Below are 19623 nucleotides of genomic sequence, written 5' to 3'. Positions count from 1 at the left end.
AATGAAATATGACCTGGTTAGCTGTTTTCTTGGAAACGACACTGGCCCTGATGGAGAAGTGCAAGTGAGAGGAGACAGCATTCCGTATTTCTCTATGTTGTCATTTATTGGTGAAGATGAAACTGTGCGATCCATGTCCATTACACTATCGTGACAAAACGACCACAGTGGGGACTGTCCGATAGTAAAGAGGAAATTTATAAAGGATTAAAAGATCTTTGCCTTTAATTATTCTGAGCTGTTTTTCTTATGGCTGCTGGAAAGATACTCTGCCTTAGAAATAAAACTGCACAGGCTGTTCTCATACACCTGTAGAGTTAAGGCACTTTACCAAAACAGATTTCAAAAGGCAACAAGTCAAAGAACAACAATTACGTAATTTGCATATGCCTATATATTAAGTTTTCAGATAACCTGGTTTATACTTAGTTCACACAAACAAATTAACAAAATATAGCAGCATACAACCTATGAAAAGCTTAAGAAATTTATTAGATGCACAGATAAAGTGCTGTAACAGAGAAACTTGTGTAAATCTTTTTTAAAATAAATAAGGTACAGTTAAACCACCTTTGACTCATTGTAGCTCCAAAAGAAAAGTCAGCCTAAGTTTTAATGATTTGAATTTTAAGGTCAAGGTGAAATATATCATAACTATAACAGTGGTTGTGATCTATATCAGCTATTTGAGTCTCCTGTTCCTCTTGAGGTTTCCCAGAAACAGGAAGGCTATTGCAAAACGTATACATTAGACATAGTTCCTTTGACAGAAACATTTTTGTAATAAAGTGTGGTTGCTCAAATACATGTTAAAATATTTAACAAGGAAACAATTTTCTCCTGATCCAGTCGATCTTTTAAACAAGACAAATGTATTTTTTCTAGGATGCAGCCCACAGGAGGGAACAGAAGTAAACATCCTCCTTAACTGAAGACTGTTTTGCTTTAAGAACTAAACTATTGCATTATACGAGAGCAAGAAATATCCATTTCGTGTTATCCCTTTCTCCAAACATACAGCCCAGTGACATACTTATTTTTGCCTTAATCGCAAAGGTCCGTTTCTCTTCAGGAAAGACACACATTAAAAAGAGGTTCCCTTTAAGGGTCTTATTATAAGATCTTTTACTGCCTTTCCAGCTGGGGAAGCGCTTTGACAGCAGGAACTGTCACTGTTGGAGGTTTGGATGCTACTAGGTGTTTGTGCTCTGCTATCTGTCATTTCAGGCACTTTGGGGCTAACATGGCTGTTTGATTTAAGTCAATGCAATAATATTAGCAATATGTTCAATACTCAGAAGGGTCACCACAGTTTCCTTCATACGCTCAGGATTTCAAATTCTTCTTCCAATTCAAATAGCTTGTCAGTAGATTCAATGAGTTCTGAAAAAAAAGGCAAACAAAAAACCCCCCAAACATTTAGAATCTGAAAACATGCCTGATTTTGTTTACTTAAACACAAAAACACCAAAAACACCCCCCAAAACACTCAAACACTTTCTCAAATGTGTCCTTCAAAGTATTTTGTAAGATTAAAATAAAAAAACCCCAATATATATCTCTCTGTGCTAGCAATTGTACGTGGCCTGTTTGGATAACTGTCAGATATTTTGTAGGAGTAAGGCATTTAATCCCGTGGTGATTGCTTAACGCTTAGGAAAGCATAGTTATTCCACCTGTGATTATTCTTCGGTTTGCTAAGGAGGACGGTTCTGCTGCACAATAGTAGTCTCAGTGGGTACCGCACCTGCTCCTGTAGTTGTCACTTCTGGCTTTGTAGGAGGTATGAAAGGAGGCCAGTGTGGTGGATGCTTCTGGACCAGCTCAAACATCCGTAGACTCTGTTGCTTAAGAATCTCCTATGGACACAAAACTTCCATTTTAAAAGATGCCTCAAGAGAACCTTCAAACACGAAAAATGTCTGCTTAATTAAAAACATTTATAATTATGTATGTCTATCAAAAAACAAAGGCTTTATGCAGACCTACAGTGAAAACCTGTTATTTCAAGTCCCTGCTATTATGAATCTCTGCTTCACAGATCCCTCTAATATCTTCCCATCTGAAAACACACCTGGAAGACAAATCTCTTGAACTGTTCTACAAGTTAACAGTGTGTTATAATTAGCTTTCATATCCATACACCTATAATTTTGTTTACATGTAGCAAACAGGCACCAAGAACGTACAGTATTTTCTGCCTTTTAAAAGAAAATTACTTGCGTGGACCTCTCTGTGTTCAAGTTTTCTGTTGATCAATGGGAGCAAAAGGCAGGTCTATCAGCTCCAAAAACACAACAGATTTTGAAGGATAGGTTTTGGATCAGGAGAAAAAAGGTATTATTGAAGCCACATTCCACTCCTCTTCAATCAGGTAAACTACATCGTATCCTGTATTTCAGTTAGTTACAAACTGCTTTCCTTAGCCACTTTTTTTTTTTTTTTAATAAATGCCTTTAGAGGTTGATGTTACTTCACATTCAAACTTCTGTTGCTTCGTGTATCAACTGCATGCAGAAACGTCCTAAAGTCCTTTTCCTATGGCACCGAGCACCTTTTGTGTGCCCTGGAGGGATCCAGCACTTACAGAATCAGATCTTTTGTGGGACCGGGGACTAACAGCCATAATTAGAACACGTAATAATATATTATGTCAAACAATAAAAAAGGATCAGAAAGCAAATAAATAAATAAATTGCTACAACAGGAGAGTTAAAACTTACTTTTAAGATTTATTTCTCAGTAAATGACAAAGTTTCAGCCAGTAACATAGTAGTGCTAAAAAAAGAAACACTTTTTAAGGGTATATATTTACACTCGTTTTCCAAGTGGCAGGGTTCACGGTTGTCAAACTGCTGAACTAGCTCCAATTAGCAATTCGGTAGTATCGGCTTACCCTGCTGCAGTAATGCGTTCTTCTCTGTGGCTCATTTCATTTGCATGCAGAGAAAGATGTAATGGGAATTTCCATTTAAAAAAAAACCAAAAAACCCAAACAGCATTCATTATTTCATATAGAGCAAATAAAGGTAGTAGTATTACCTTTTGTACAAGACTACACCAGTTATCAAAATCACATTCTTCTTTGCAAAAGAAGCCCTAAGGAAAAAATACATACAGTAGTAACATTAAAAAATAACAATATGTCAATGAGCGAAGGATGTTGTGGTATCTTTATGCAGTTTTAAAGCTTTAGAAACATATGTCTCAAGTGACAATCACCCATAACCCAACCACAGGATACTGGCATGGGACCAGATATAGTTTCTTCAACTACCACAGTATCCTTATGAGGTATACTGGATGACTTCTACAAGTAATCCCATTTAAAGATTTGTAAATTAGGATATAAATTAAGTAATTTGTCCAGAGCGATCATGCACATATGGCGGTGATGGAATAAAATAAGGAAACCTGATTCAGTTCCTTGCTTTGACCTTCAAAATACTTTTTGCAAAAGGTAAATGCTGCTCAGTAAAGAAAATTAATTAGCTCCCGAGGATACAAACAGCCAGTTCCTTGGCTGCGTGACCTAAGATTAATGTATCCTATACAGTTTATACATTAACTGCCATGTGTTGAATTTTAGATTGTAGAAGACTGCCCTGTGATCTTAATTCTGCTCAAGGAAATGCATTACTGCCTTTACCAATATATAGAGGTATTACTCAGAAATAACGCATGCACATCTATTATTTTCTAACACCTACTAAAGCTACTGAAGGGTCCAAATTCATGATCTTCATTCTGTGTGGGGCTTGCTGGCAGTGGAAGCTCTCGTCATCAACTGTGCCATTTTCTTCCCAATCTACAAAACTTTGAGTGGTGTGAGGGTCCAAATAGATCAGCTCATTGCCTGTGAGGACAACACCCGCATGGTGATAATAAGCAAGAGACTTCAATAAGCACTTATTCCATCCAGACTTGTAAAACAGAAATTAGATTATCATCACAGTTGATATCTAGACTTTCTAGCTTGTGAGTTTGAAGAAAACCACAAAGTTAGACACGACAGTGTCCCACAAGGTATCCACACTATAATTTTCTACTGTGACCTATTACTGTACATTTTTTTGGTTGATTTGTTCTACCTTTGTTACATACTTCCCTTTTTTAAAAATGTAAACTGCCATAATGCCTAACATTCCACAGATCAAAAGGTACAGGATGACCACAAATGGAATCTGTAATCCCATTAGGCATTCATTCAGAAATTGGAACAAAGAAGTCTGACTAAGCCAGTTCAGGTTTTACAAGGAGGAACAAAATATCCATAAAAATATGGAAAAAACAATATTATCCAAAAAACCTGAATCTAGTATTGACTATTGCTTTAATTAATTAAGACGTGGAAGAAGATAAAAAAGGTACTGATATCTGAAAAAGTTTAAAATACAAGAAAATAATTTAAGAAAACTGTGAAGCAAAAGAATAAAACAAGACACCCTGCATTATGAAGTATTAATGATTAGGAAAAAAGATATAATGGTATTTTAGCAGTAGTGACATTTGACACTTTTTGACTGGTATCAGTTATTCTTAGTGTTGTTCCTGCTTCTATCATTACCTGTTTTTACGTCAAGCTTTGCTGCTACTTTTCCGTTCCTGTAAGGATGGTATCACAACGTTCCTGAACTATTTGAGGTATGTTCCTTCGCTGCTTCTACTCTTACACTTACAGTGCTTACCATTTCCCCTTCCAAAATAAAAAACAAAGCAAAACCAACCTCTCTTTAGATCATAGGCATATTTGGAATAAGTTTCTCCTTACCTAAAAATCCTATGAAATAATAGGCATTATTTGGTTTCCCTCCTAATGCTCCCAAAGACTGTGGCATCTTAAAGCATTCCTAGGAGTTCAAAGGAAGAAACATGAAATTGTAGTTGATTTGTTCATTGATATAACAGATACCTGAACTCATTTCACAATAACAAACAATTCACTGAAAAAAACCTTACTTTAAACGCATCAATATACACTGGATTTATGTGATTTATCCCTAGCCGTAGAGGTATAATAAGCAAGAGGGGCTTCCAGCCTGCGCAGAATCCTGCTGCGTTCTTATTCCAGCCAAGAGCACTTCTGTGCACGTGTGCGCTGCTGTGGGCCGCGCCGCTGCTCTGGGGAGGGGACCAGCACATCTTCTCTGTGGGAAACAGAGAAAACACTGAATGCGCAAAGGAAACAGCAGATCTTCCTCTCAATCATCAATTAAGCTACTTTGGCAGACATCTTTATAGAGCTCCTCTTTTAAGACAAAAGCAGCAGGGAAAGGAAATTGTAACTATTTAGTAGGAGTAATTCTAGCAGAGTATGTGCTGGCACAGGAGTGAGACGTGACATAAACGACTGGGGGATGAAAATTTAAGACTGAAGTTACATTTACTACTAGCGTTATTAATACTGTCAAGCTTTGCCCAGGAAATAAATTGGCAGAGATGACAGCATTAGAAATTCTTGAGGGAACTCTTCATTTTCAGTGATGTGAAGGTAAAATAAGCAGAAGTAGGGGCTAAAGTAGAAACAGACTAAATAAACAGACTATGGCTAAATACCACCTGTAAGCCCACCTTTCTTATAACTCAAAATTTAGCCTGGCCATGTATTTCGCTAGGATCTGCCCCTGGTTTCTCTTTTGCCTGACAAAAACACATCTCTTTGGCAAACTCTGTATTAAAAACAATTCTCTGTATTTCTACATAGTGCAACTTCATTCCGTTTCTGGGGTAGGAGTTTAGAAAGCACAGACCAAACTCCATCTTCTCCCAAACTGCATGGTATCTAAGTAGGACACCAAAAAGCCCTACACCGTTCTGTGCTACCTTTAGTTTTGGACACCCAGAGCCCAAGTTTGCATTTCCTTTATTCCTTTTCTTACCCTGGGAACAAGTAGGGATGGCCCAGAAGTATTGTCAGAATGTTTCCTGTTACATGCAGGAAAGTGGAGTCAACTCAAAAACCGTAACCACAGAACCAATGTTTCACTTACTGATGTCTTCAATGACCACTGTATTGTCCATAGATACATAAACTGCTAATGAATTCCATTCATCAAATAAAGCAAGCTTCCTAGAAAACATTAAGGTGGTAATTAATATAAACTAATTAGGACCACAAGAGCAGCTTTCCATTCAGGACAATTAGATTGTTCTTAATTAAAAGAATTGTTTCTTTTTAAGTCTCCATGTAATAATAAGATAGCTTTGAATATTTAATGTTCAGTATGTTTAGAAAAATAAATACTGACTGGTACCAGGAAACGCACACACTCTGTACCATGTGAAAACTGTTTTGCCCTTTGGCCAAATGCAGTGATAGTAACAGCTCAACCACATGATTAGGTTTATTACTTTTTACTGCACTTAACAGCCTCTGCAGTGGAATCCTCCCCATCCTGCCTGGCATCGTCTAGAGAAGCAAAAAATTCCTGTGCCAGTTTTGCACGTAACATTTTGCTTAAGGTCCACTAAATTCAGTGGAACTATTTCTGTGCACGTGTGGACAGCAGACTCGGGGCATTAAAAGCTAGATCAGCTAAAGGTTTTCAGCACCCAAAAGTTAGGAGGAAGGATGCCAGCACACAGGTTTCTGTCCACTTGTGTGAATCCAGAACACTGGGGAAGGGAGCTACACTCTTAAGCTGCACAGGCAGAGTCAGCTGTCTAAAATAAGCCAGAAAAACCCGTATGTGAGCACTAAGCCAGGAAGAATTTGTAAATGAAAAGAAAGCTCCTCTCTTTCTCCAGAATGTGTGTCTGTCCCAGGGCTGCAAAGCACAGCTGCTGAGCATTCGGGACCGCTTGAGATCTGGTACCTCCACCTACCCCTCTGAAATGGAGCAAAGTCAACTCTTTCACGTGTGGATTCTAGACTAGGAGGAGCTGCCCATGTTCTATACGGCAGCCTTCAGGCAAACTGCAGCTGGGGCCGTGAGGAATTGCAGTTCAGTTCCCTCCTCAGCCTGGATGGTTTCACTCTGATGTTTCACACCACCGCTCTAATCTGCACGAGGGCACCCGTGACCTGTCAAAGCTGTGCCGCTTTGTGGAAAGGAATATGTATTTCTGGTGCTTTCTGGTTAAGGCATGTAGACGGCACAGCAGGAGAGACCTTTCTGCAGGTCTCCCCCAGGCTCTTGGTATATTAAAATTTAGAACTCGCCCGATCCCAACTCAGTACCTGCCCACCAGGCTACAGCATCATGGTCCCCACTGTACTTGCAAACACATGGCATATACATATATATTCCTGACTCCGAGAGGGGGGATCAGCCTTTAACACTGTGTCTTGGGCCTTATCTTGGTGTCTGAGCTTCACTGCCCCAGGGGAGTACATTCCGAATGAGCTACTGCGATTCGACTTACTTCAGTACTTGAGCAACTGTATTTGGTCCAAACCATTCTCCAATTGATTTCCCCTCTCCAACGCCCATCTGTGCTGTTTTTATGAGGGAAAACACACACACAGAAAAAAAAAGACCACAGAGAGTCCGGTCACAAGATATGTTAAATAGCATGACCTACTAATATTTTGACATACATTCTAGAGCAACTGCAAACTGTATTTGGCAACAACAGTTATTTTCTCAATCCATGCTCTTTTCAAACCTTAATGACTGCTGGTTCCTTTACAAAAAGTTTCTAAACTGTAATGGGAATTACAAATGTTAGTGTCCTTTATTGCAAATTACAGCAATAAGCTTCATGACTGTCTGTTTTAACACTATCAACTCCGGTAGCCAAGGCTGGCATACTTCATCAAGTGCTAGATTCTAGTATACAGATTTATTTGGGTTTCGGTGAATAACATTTCTAAATTATTATACTTATACCCATTTGCATGCATTTTTATTTATATACAAACATATACATTGTCTTAATAATCACCTTTCTAAAATTTTGAATTAACATATTTCAAATTAGGTTTCAAAACAACAGGAATTTCAGTGGGGGAAAAACAAGTTGACTTGTATTCTTACCCATTTGGTGGATGGAATAACAGCAATCTTTTCTATCTAGAAAGCACCGTAAGATTCTGTGATATTCTTCTGGTTGTTTTTTGTGTTTTTCCCATTGCCAATCTTACAGGAAAAAAGTTATACAGATTAAAAAGTAATAATGTTTCCATCATCCCAATCAAATGTCTAGATAGTAGAAAGCCATATGATGAGATGTTAAAACACTAATGTACAATTAATCTCTAATATTTACATTTTGTTTAGAGTTCCTAGAAGTCACAGCTTGTGATTTACTATCAAGCTGTCCTCTATCATCACAGGATAGATGGTGAAAACTGGGAAAATAAAATAAAAATGTCAACTGCAAATATATTCTGAGTGATCATTGCTGAGAATTGATAGCTATCGCTCTACGTGAGCTTCCAAGATTGTTTAAGACTATATACTCCGTTTAGATTTTTTTAGATTTGTAAGCATACATCGGATAATGATGTAAGATCCATAAAGCAAAGTCCAAACGCAGCGCTGGCCCTCTCCCACAGCAAAATCCAAAACAGCTTTGCCATGTATGCTCTTGCCTCTAATGTAAGGTAGTTGCCTCCCATTTACTGACCGAGAAGCGCGTACATGGGGCTGATACCATGAAGTAGTACCATGAGTTCATATTCTAGTTTTTCTCAGGTAATTTATTTGTTTGCCTACTTCTTCAGTTAAATCTTTTCACCTCCATTCTGTGGCATCAGTTATTCAAGCGGATAAATCCTTCTGTGGCATCAGTTATTAAAGTAGATAAATCCACAAAGCACGCTGCCATAGAAACCACGGCACATGGTACAAGGATTACAGACCTAACCCTAATAATGTAATTGATACGATATGGCAGCTACACACAGACCAGACCTATCATACTCACCCGTGATCCTGGGATGTGAGGTGTTGATACAGGCTTAAGAGCTTGCCCTAATGGGTTCTGCTGTGGGGTTTGGACCTCAGGCTGGTGGCAGGTGAGTGAAGTACTTTGTATGATGTCTATCACTATGTCACTATTCACACAGTCACTGTGTGCGAACGTTTGGTGGCTACGTAAGCAATGAAGAGAAGGGTAAGAACTCAGACCCACGGCAGCAGGTTCTCCCTTGGCCTCAACCTGGGTATTCCTCAAAAAGACATAAAATAACAACGGGATTCCCTATTTGTCCTCCCTCTATTTGTATTTCTCTGCTTAAGGCCGGCATGATTTCACCCTGTGAGACACAAATAATTCACTAGTAACTTCCATCAGGGCATCACGGAAAGTTTCATTAATAAATTTAGCTTCTGTGCTTTTATGGAAAACTACAACAAAAACTAAATGGTCTCCAAACACTACAGAAGTTTGCTCAGCAACAGTACTCACCCCTTCCTAAATGTCTGCAGATCAGCGCTTGTGCCAGCATCATCTGCCCACATCGCAGCATACATCCCCAGCCAGCATCAGACGAAGGACCGGTGCCTCCTAGTAGAAAAGTTCATTACAGTCAATATGGTCTTTAAATTGAGTGCAGCGCCAGAGAGAAAATTTCAGAGTTAAAATCTCTAACAACTGTCCTACGGATAAAAGGCACCGAGCCGAGACCTTTGCTTTCCGAATCGCTGGTCTAACTTAACTGCTTGCTCTATAAACATGAGGACCTGACTACATGCAGGTACAAGTAAACACAGTTTTTAATAGCTTTAACATCTTGTTTGTGTAAACATTTAAAAGGATGCTCAAAATGTTCTAATACTGTAAAAATCATTTTTCAGTCCATCACTAATCCTGCTAGCTCGTTTCTAACAAGGCAGCTGGTCTGCTGCATACTCACCAATAGGCGAAAACTTTCTTCTATACGTAAACCAGAGACGAGCACTTATATCCAACAGTAACTTAGATTTGTCTGGAATATTTTTAAGAGGAAAGAAATTACTAAAACAAACTTTTAAAACTGAAAATTTGTAATTTTCCCTTTACAGTCAATATATAGAGTGCACAGAAGACTCTTGCTAGCTTTTACACATAAGACCCTTAATTTTAGCTGTTTAAACACCGAGAGCTTTTGTAGACTGCTCATTAAAATTAACTTACTAAGGACGAAATAATTATTAGCCAATGAAGTTTTACAAGGCGTTTGGAATGACTATGCCCAACTTTAATGAAACATCTATGGAGAACTATGTCCCCAGGAAAGAACTGGTCAAACAAGTTAAGAAAGTTCAAGAATCTCTACATGCAAACCAACATGGAATTATCCATTACCTCCAAAGTAATTTTAAGAAAAGGTTAATAATATCAAATTTAATTAATTTTTTTTTTTTAAATACATGTGCTTACAGAATTCTCCCAAAGGTTCTGAAGAATTCTTAAGAATCCTATTTGCTACATTTTCTCTGAGCCGTGGCTCAGACTGATGGGCCTTTTCGAGGGCTCCTTCAGCCAACCAAGGCCGTATGCGGGACCCTCGGCTGCCCTGAACACCACGCCTGCACTGACGGCCACTGCCCCCGGCACGTAACAGAGGAGGATGCCCTGGTCTTCTCCCCGAGGAGCAAAACTCATTTCTGAAATCTTATTTTTGTACGATATATACAAATACATCATCCTGCTATGACTTTTCGGTCATATATTTACTTTCATCAAAATACAGTACGTGCCCTAGATTAATTTTTTTATTATTATTACTATTATTCTTTTGAAATATCATTTTAGTTGCAAATAACAGGCTGCAGACCGCATCCCTCAAGGGAAAATAACATTAGTAATACTGAACATTTCCCAAAAGTTATTTATTCATCTATTTCTGAGGTATTTGATGTTGAGAAGTGACAAGCCTCATACCTGAGTAGGCTTTGCTACAAGTATGATCTCTTTGCATGAATTATGGTAGAAAGTATATCAGTAAACTTCTGGTTTCATTTTAGGATGAATACTGCTAGTTAGAGTTGGTTTCTTGTTGATGGAGAAAAATAAACTTCCCTCACGAGACATTTAGAGAACGTAAGGAAATCAGGAGCTGCTGCTGCCTGTGAATCAATGAATGCTCTACAGATTCTACAGATGAATTCTCATTCTAACGATACCTGTGTTTAGGTGGTGTTGCCTTCCTAGAATCCACACCGGCTCATCAGTTTCGGGAAATTCTTCTAAGTAGTCTGACAAAATATTGATCTGGTTTTCATACCTAGATAAAACTGAACAGGAATACACAAAATGCAAACTCCGTTTTCTCCCTTTGTTCTTTTATGCGCAACTTTGAGTTCTCAGACTGAACTAGTTGTAGCTAGTCTTTGCAGACTTTGGGTCTTCTGAACGGTGCTGCCAGCTGCCTTTACTCTTTTCCTTTAACAAGCTGTTCTGACACTGAAACAGCCAATGTCTTGGCTGGTTTTTATTTTGATTCTTGGCGAGCGCTGAGAGAATAACACGTCCGACACCTTCGCTACCAGCGGTCTGAAGCCCCTGCAGAAGTTCGGGATGGCTGCAGCCAGAGTAAGATTTGGTTCAAGGAAATTAGGAAAGGGAAAAACAATTTAGGCAACAGAGCGTATGTGGCCGTGCTGGATCTGAAATGCACAAATACCGCCACTCAGAGTGATTACGTCCTTGTGCTTAATGGGAAGCATGTGAAAAGTGTTAGCAAGGCTGGGTTTTGCTTTCCTAACTGGAGATTTGAAACACTTCAAAGTAAAAGATGTATTAATGTTACTATTCAATGCTAGACCTATTTACAGTAAAATAACAAATTATAATTAATACGACTTAAAGAAGAACATTAAATCAATGTTTAGACAATTAATTAAAGCGGGGTTTGTTGGAAGAGGAAAACAGGCCTTCAAGTGTAAAAATGAATGTAAAAATCTTTTCTTTTACATCTTTATCAATCTTAAGGAATATACTGCTAAAAAAATCAGACGTTGAAAGTGAAAGCAAACGCAATTATATTTTACTCTTCAAGTATAAAGAATGAATAAGCACCAGGTAAATGGAAAAAAACCCCAAATGTAAGTATACGCATCATAGCAATCAGAAGTGAAACTGAGCTACAATTCGATTCGAGCGGGCAGGGCCCGCAATACCCAGCACTGCAGACGCCCCCTCCCCGCACGCCGGCGCGGGCAGTCGCCCAAAAACACGGTAAACTTCTGCCCCGAGCCGCGGCAGGGAGCAGGAGAACCTCACGCTGCGCTCGGTCTTCGCCGCCGGAAAGCTCACCCCGCGTTGCACTTACAGGGCCAACAGTCTCTCCTTGGGGTCCTTCTCGAGAGACTCTGGCCCCGGGGGTCCAACAGGAGGGACCCGCGTCCCCCCTCGGCGGCCGCGTGCCGCTCCCACGGCACAGCTCGGGCCACCCGGGAAAGACCCACGGGCGTCTCCCGTTTGCCCCCTGCGAAGCCCTGCGCCCGCCGCCGCCGCCGCCGCCGAGGCCCGGCACGGAGCCGCCCGCCGCGCCGGGGGCTGCCAGCGCCGACACCGGCCTCGGGCCGCCCCGAGCCCCGGCCGAGACCCGCCGCCGGCAGCCCCCGCCCCGGGGGAGGCCGCGGGGCCCCGTCGCTCCCCGCCAGGCAAACGCCTCACGGCGGAAAGCACCGACCAGCGCCCCCCCGCCTCAGCCCGCGGCGCGGCCCTCAGGCAGGCGAGCCAACGGCCTGTCCCCTCGCCCCCGCCGCCCCGCTCGCCCCTCTCCCCACACCGCCGCCGCCACCCCTCACCTGACTCCATCCTCCCGCTGTCACCATCCTCCTCCTCGCCCCGACACGGAGGCACAACACGGCCGCGGCGCGGGGTACCCTGGGAGGTGTAGTCCCGCCCGCCGGCGGCACCGCGAACGCCTCCCGCCTGCTGGACTACAAATCCCAGGAGCCCTCGCGGCACGGGGGGGGGAGAGGAGCGAGCCTGTGGGTGCGATTGGCTGGGCTGGCCCCGGCGCCTCTCTGATTGGCCGGCGCCCGGGCCGAAGCACCGCCCCTGTCGCAGGGTGAGCATGGAGGGTGCGGTGTCCGACGTGGGGGTCTGCAACCTGGCCTACGCCGGGCGCCTGGAGGAGCTGCGGGCCCAGCTGCAGCGTGACAGGGCTCTGGCCACCAAGGCGGACCAGGTCAGCCGGCTGCGGCGCCCCCCGCCCGCCGGAGCGAGAGCGAGCGGCCTGTGGGGCCGCTCCTGTCAGCCGCCGCCGCGCTTCCCGCCTTCCCCTTACGGCCCCCTCACTGCCGCTCCCCTCCCTCTCTCCCTCAGGACCACCGGACCGCGCTGCACTGGGCCTGCTCGGCGGGACACGCGGACGTCGCCGACCTCCTCCTCGGCCTCGGCGTGCCTGTGAGCGACAAGGACGATGTGAGTGTCGCAGCCGTCGCGGGACTCCTCCTCCACCCCGGTGAGGGGCTGGCCTGGAGGCTGAGGGAATGCCGTGAAACGGTTTGTGTGGGGAATTCGGTGGCGAAGTTTTTGTCCGGACCCTTTGCCGTCACGGTTCCAGCCGCAGAAGTGCCCCTAGCGCTGTGTCGCTTCCTCACTTTTCTCCCTCCTCCCGTCAGTTGGCGTATGCAGGGTGGTTTCTGGGAGGTTTTAAAAAGCGTTTGTGTGATAGAAAGGCAAGTTTAAAGTATTTCACTGCTTACGTGAAAGAGTGGGTAATCTGACTTGAGTCAGATGAGCCTTGAACCAATGAGCCTTGGTTATTGTCAAGGGATTTTGGGGGAACTCTTCTTACGAACAAAGGTGCAAAACCAGGGTTGTTGGGCATTTTCATGTTACCTTTATCTCGGTCTGATCCTCTTAAATATGTTGAGCCAAATCGTGAGGTACCCTGAAGACTTGTTATTATTGGGGAAGGCATTATAGAGTAGGTAACAGGTTGAGTGATTTCACAGTTGCAAAGGAGATGGTCTGTTACTGTTGTAGAGGAAGGGTTGAAATAATTACATCCATCATGAAACATCTTGAAGATCATCCTTAAAGAAGGAAGTGTTGTCCTATTAGTTTAATTAGAGGGTAGTATATAGAAAAGATTGCATAAACTTTTGGGCACCCTTTTCTGCCACTCTTATTTGTTCTTAAAAAAGCACAACTGTTAATTTGTAGGGGCCAGGTGCCCTGCAAGGCAGCATGCATAACTGCATAACAGAAGTGATTTCTGTCATTTAACTGGCAGTTTTTCTCAGGTACTGAATGCAGCATGTGAGAGGATGTGGGACTCGTCTCTCTGGTGATAATCAATAATGTTTAGCTTTACAGTTATAAAAACATGCGTGCAGTTTGACTAATGAGTAGTCAAGTCTGTATTGGGTTTACGCCTTGTCATGTTTTTTTGCCTGAAATGCTTAGTTTGAATAACATGTTTTTTTTCTTGACTCTCTAGGCTGGCTGGACTCCCTTACATATCGCCGCTTCGGCAGGCCGTGATGAAATTGTGAAAGCCCTCATTACCAAGGGTGCTCATGTAAATGCAGTAAATCAGAATGGCTGTACGCCCCTGCATTATGCAGCCTCCAAAAATAAGCAGGAGGTATGTTTGCCTGTGCTACTAGAGGTGGTGTTGCTCTTGGAAGAAGTGTTTAGCTATACTAACTTTCCTTCGTCCTCCCCCTCCTGGCCTCTTTCTCTTCCTTCAGATTGCAATCATGCTTTTGGAGAACAGAGCTGATCCAGATGCAACAGATCATTTTAAATCCACCCCGTTGCACAGAGCAGCAGCCAAAGGAAACCTAAAAATGGTACAGATCCTTCTACAGCACAATGCATCTGTTGATATACAGGACTCTGAAGGGAATACTCCTCTGTAAGTAATTTTTTATTTCTATTTTGCTTAATATAGCATAATCTCTATAAAATGAAACTCCATTACTTCAATTTTTTTTTTAATTTCTTGTTGCCTCAAAATACTCCCTTGCTTCACACCCCTATGTAATTAAAAAGGATTTGAGAAAATTATACTTAGTATTTTGCCTAAGTGTGTCTGTACATACATGCTTTAATTTGTGTTACTACATCTTCTTAAAAAGCGTGGAACACCTTTTGTAATAATTTGGAATACGTTAGGTTGCCACTAGAGGGTAGAAAGTGAGCTAATGACAACAAAAGTCGGAGGAAACTAGTCTTGCAGGCTGGCCTGCTCTGTCCTGCCAAGCAAGAACTAATTTTGGAAGATTTTCTTCACCTCTGTAAAGAAAATAAGTTGCAATTTAAGTACAATCAGTCCAGTGTTTGATGTAACCTTAGAGATCAATTTGAATCTGAACCTGGTGGCAAAACTCTGCCTTGTCTACAGTGGAATCAAGATTTTGACGTGAATAAGATGAAGCAGTATGTTTCAGCTATACGTAAATCCCAGTATTGTCCTGGAACACATAACGTTTATTCTCAAGATACTGTGCCAAATGGCAAAAAGGCGTTGGCTGCGTTTGTAGTAACTCTTTACTTCAGATTAATTTTAAGCATTGTACGATTTAGTTTATCACTTTCGATTCAAATAGAGATTGCAATTTTCTAATTTCACTGTGGATTATGTGTTCCTTAGTTTTGCTGACTGCAGAGCCAAATCCTAATCTAAAGAAGTGTCTTAATGTTGCAAGGGCAGTAGCAGGAGGAACGTTCTTGAGTTGCTTAATGACAACACAGTGACTGGACAGCAGGCTTTGGAATCTGTGTATGTAGTTGGTTGCGTGTAGTTTTGTTGTTCTAGGATGTATCTCCCCTCCCCAACATCCACGCTGTCGTTTTGGCAAGGCATGATTATTGTTCTTTTTAAGCTTGGACTGTTTAATAGTGGCTGTGGGTTTCTTGTTCTTACTACAGTCATTTAGCCTGCGATGAAGAGAGAGTGGAGGAGGCAAAGCTGCTGGTGTCTCACGGTGCAAGTATTCACATTGAGAATAAAGAAGAACTGACCCCACTGAAAGTGGCAAAAGGTGGCCTGGGAGCCATACTTAAAAGAATGGTGGAAGGCTAGTGGGGACTTTTGACTTGACTCTCTTTCCTGTTGCACTTGTATTTAAAACTGCAAACTTTATATTTTGACAGTTCAACTAGGAACTAGGATGTCATGAATGGGCATCAGCATGGTAATAAAAAGTGTATCTCTACCTTTCCTTCAAGTACAGTGCCAAAACAACTGTTTATACTTCCTGTTAATTAAACAGTTCACTGATTTTAAAGTGTTTTTCAATATCTTGCAGTTTTCTTTCAGTTTACAGTATTATCTGTATAAATGCGGTCATTCTTTCTATTTCGGAACCTAGTTTAGGATTATTTCTTTAAAGCAACAGGACCAAAAATGCTTTAACCATTTAAAGCAAATTTTATTTTGGAAGCTTAATCTAGAGTCTTTGTTTTTTCCCTCGGCCTTTGTGATTTGTGTGCGGTTTTTTGTTTGATTTTTGTAGGTACTGATTGTCTCCCTTCATACGATTCTAAACTACACCTCTCCCTTTGTAGAATGCCGTTTGCTCAGTTACTTAGATAATTGTATCCATTTTCACTCTTCTTGGTCTGCTCAAGTGAGCTCTGAGAGTTTAAAGCTCTTCTGTTGTTATCTGTTGTTGTCCTGTTTCTTTGAATCATATGTATTTGTTGAAGTGTACTGGACTGCTTGCAGAATGCAGGTGCAGTTTCAGGGTAACCTCTGCAAATATACAACTATATCATGGATGGCTGTGGATACTTCTCTGGGATGTACTTCAAATCCAATTTTCTTTCCTCTTGCTCCTTCTGTAGATTTCTTCTTCTGTTCTGCTTGACTCCCATTATGTAGCACTGATGCCCACGGTTTACCATCTTATTTTATAACAGAAGCCTGGTTTAATGTCTGTTTACTCATAGCAAATCCTGGTATTAAGTTATTAGAAGGCAGAGCTAATGAGACTGAGTCTGAAAAGTGACCTTCTGTTCTGATGTTGGTAAGATCACTTTTGACACTAGTGGGATAGATTTGCCCTTTCTGAACAAATCATGCTGATGAAATTCTGTGAAATAAAGAACTCTCCTAAACAGCAGTCTTTGGTGTTATAAAACTTTATTAAACTTACATGTAACAAAACCAGTATTTTCTAAATACCTTGTATGCTTGGGATGTGAACAAGTCAGATGAAACCCTGCCATCCATTACACACTATGGAAATATAACGTGTTTGTTCTTCATCTGCAATGAGAGGTTGAAATGGAAGATGACGGTTTCTACGGTTTGACTTGTAGGGATGAAGGTAATGCAGTTTATTTTGATAAGCAAGACAGAAACTTAAAACCAAACGAATATCTTCACTAAGTGCTTTAAGTCTACCCTAGAAAGCAAAATGCAGGTTGAATTTCCCTGAGGATACCTACTGAGAGCAGGAGGGATAGCTTGCCTGTACAGTAAGCTCTGGCCATGCAGACCTTGCTTGAAGGAGTGTCCTGGTTTGAGGACAAGGAGGAACCTGGCTGAGTAAATGTTTCCTATATATTGTTCAGGCACTGCTGAAAACTTGAACTGAGAAAAGCTGAAGTTAGAATTCTGTGTTCATCCTTGATCTTTGCATAGCAAAAACCCCTCTGCCATAGCTCTGTAACTTTGTTCCCTAGGAGATGGTGGCTTGAATGTTGGCTTAATATCTGGTTTCCATATTAATGATCCCTACTCCCTCAGGAGAACATAAGTGGGCCATGCAGCAAAGACTGTCTGAACATCCAAGGCAAATTCTGACAAGTGTTTCAGCATCCTGCATAGCTCTGCAGGGTTTTTGAGCTACACACCATGGATCAATTTGGTTTGTGCTTTGCCAAGAGCATCAGTGGAAAGCTAGGAACAGTGCTCCATCCTTTTTAATAAACTATTTTACATAAGAGAAACTTCATAATGAGAACAAACATCTGCCAGAAGGCTTACAAAAATATCTCAATATGTTAAGAAACTCCAAATAATTGTTGTTTTCCTCTACCTTCCTCCTCACCCCCAGCAATCTGTTTTCTTCTTATTTTTGCCTTTCTTTTTTTTTTACTACTATCTATTACACACTGGCTGTTAGAAGTATGAGGGGAATTGTATTCAATTTGTCTTTCTTTTTATATAAAAATAGTAACATAACTTGAACAATTTCTACGTTTTCAGCAAATGTAAGACCGTAAGACCTGTGGTATTCTAGGAAGATTGTATAGCCGTAGAAGGTAATTAGAACTTCACTAGCATAAGCCTCTATGTTACTGTAGCAAGTTATAGAAGGAATACAGGCGGAGAAATTTGTGGAGGTGAGTTTAAGGAAAGATTAAAAAATTACAATAGTGACCATGTAGTACAATCCCCTCTTCAATCACGACAGTGCTGTTGCAGAGATGCGAAAGTTGTAAAGCTGTTGCAGTAAGAAATTGTAACTAAGACGCATATGTACAGGACATGACTTTAGAAGAACTAGCACAACTACAGCAGTGTCATGAAGAGAGTTGTTTATGTTTTTCCATGAAAGGCAAGAGTGAAAGAATGCCTAGGAGCGTCAGAGAAGAAATTACTTAAAATTAATGCCACTGTCAGCCAAGTTGTGTGCTCCCTTGGACCAGTAATTGATTTGAATTATCTTATTAGGAAACACCTTTGGTAAGAAATGGCACCCAAATTTCTCTTGCTGTTACTGAGCATCCTTAATAGTTCTGCATGCTTACAAAACCGCGGGTGTGAATATCAGAAATTTTCAGTAAGCTGAAGGATGTGAGTTTGCGGATTTTGCTTAGCAAAATTGCCGCAAGAGTCAATAAGAGAGATGCCTGATTGATAAGAGACTTCTATACAGGTCATGACTTAATGTTTACCCTGGATAATCTGAGCAGAGAGGAGTATGAGGATCCACTGGTAGAATATGGCAGCGCTGGTATTAGTAAGGGCTTGACCCTTACAGCCTGGCACAAGCAGTTTTTAGCTAGAACAATATTATAAGAACACTGTAAATGCTCTTTTACTCTGCAGTTAGGCTAAACACTAGGACACATGTATAAAAGACAAACACTTCAAAACTGGGTAGAAAGGGCAATGAATGTGGTTCTGCTTAAGGATGCAAATTGAACCTTAATTACGACCTCATGCCTTCCATCTTCTTTAAATGTTGCCATCTTTCTTTTTTCTTTTTTGTCACTTTCTTGATAAACATAGCTATGGGAACAGAACCTGAAAATTTTAGCACAGATGCATCCTTTTATCTATTTTAAAAATGACTGACTGTTGCATCTAACTGATGTTTATAGGCTAGAAACAGTCACCAAAGGATTTATGAACATTAGATCCTATAAAAGACTTAAGTGCCTAAAAGTTCCAGATCCCTGAGTCAGATACAGTTTTCTGCAGCGCACGAGACTGAAACCAGTGTCTCCTTGAGTCAGAGAATATCTGCCTCATGTAGTTCAGAAGGGAGCTGCTGGGGCTGTGTCTGTGTTCACCTGAGCCCTGTGGTCCTTGAGCTGTTCCGACAGTAGGTACCTTTGCCCTTTTGAAGAACTGAATTTGCTTGACCTTAGAAACCAGGCCAGAGAGAAGTGTCTAGTGATCAGAGTGTATGTGCTTCAATTCCCTTCTCTCCTCCCAAGAGAGTGCTTTACTCAGCTGTTGGCTATTGGTGCGGATGCACTGCTTACCTTTCCACTTGATGCTCTCACCCATAGAAAACAGGCAAAGTTACACTGTGCTAAAGAGACCAG

The 19623-nt window shown here is 41.4% G+C and overlaps 2 protein-coding genes across 4 annotated transcripts; one reads left to right on the top strand and one right to left on the bottom strand.

Annotated features, from left to right (window-relative positions):
* Positions 1-80: 80 nt before the first annotated feature.
* Positions 81-12785, bottom strand: ATG4A (autophagy related 4A cysteine peptidase). 3 transcript variants are annotated; one of them, XM_063345458.1, is made up of 13 exons: positions 12684-12785; positions 11055-11165; positions 9803-9874; positions 9355-9453; positions 7980-8081; positions 7366-7438; positions 5991-6070; positions 4960-5147; positions 4772-4850; positions 3711-3856; positions 3043-3099; positions 1677-1859; positions 81-1383 (listed from the first exon to the last, which is right to left on the bottom strand). In XM_063345458.1, exons 1-12 carry the CDS (start codon positions 12691-12693, stop codon positions 1698-1700), a joined length of 1179 nt encoding a protein of 392 aa, XP_063201528.1. In that variant the 5' UTR covers positions 12694-12785; the 3' UTR covers positions 81-1383; positions 1677-1697. The 3 variants fall into 3 exon arrangements, with proteins under 3 accessions (XP_063201528.1, XP_063201527.1, XP_063201529.1); XM_063345457.1 differs by having other exon boundaries at positions 1748-1859; XM_063345459.1 differs by lacking the exons at positions 81-1383; positions 1677-1859 and adding an exon at positions 1866-2920.
* Positions 12786-12910: 125 nt separating this feature from the next.
* PSMD10 (proteasome 26S subunit, non-ATPase 10) lies at positions 12911-17030 on the top strand. The gene is made up of 5 exons (XM_063345460.1): positions 12911-13069; positions 13207-13305; positions 14330-14476; positions 14583-14749; positions 15766-17030. The coding sequence occupies exons 1-5, from the start codon at positions 12956-12958 to the stop codon at positions 15917-15919; spliced, it is 681 nt and encodes a 226-aa protein (XP_063201530.1). The 5' UTR covers positions 12911-12955; the 3' UTR covers positions 15920-17030.
* Positions 17031-19623: the final 2593 nt, after the last annotated feature.

Source organism: Chroicocephalus ridibundus, chromosome 9, assembly GCF_963924245.1.
Source record: "Chroicocephalus ridibundus chromosome 9, bChrRid1.1, whole genome shotgun sequence".
NCBI lineage: Eukaryota > Metazoa > Chordata > Aves > Charadriiformes > Laridae > Chroicocephalus > Chroicocephalus ridibundus.
Note: the sequence above shows the minus strand (reverse complement) of the source record. Positions and strands in the feature narration are given on the sequence as shown.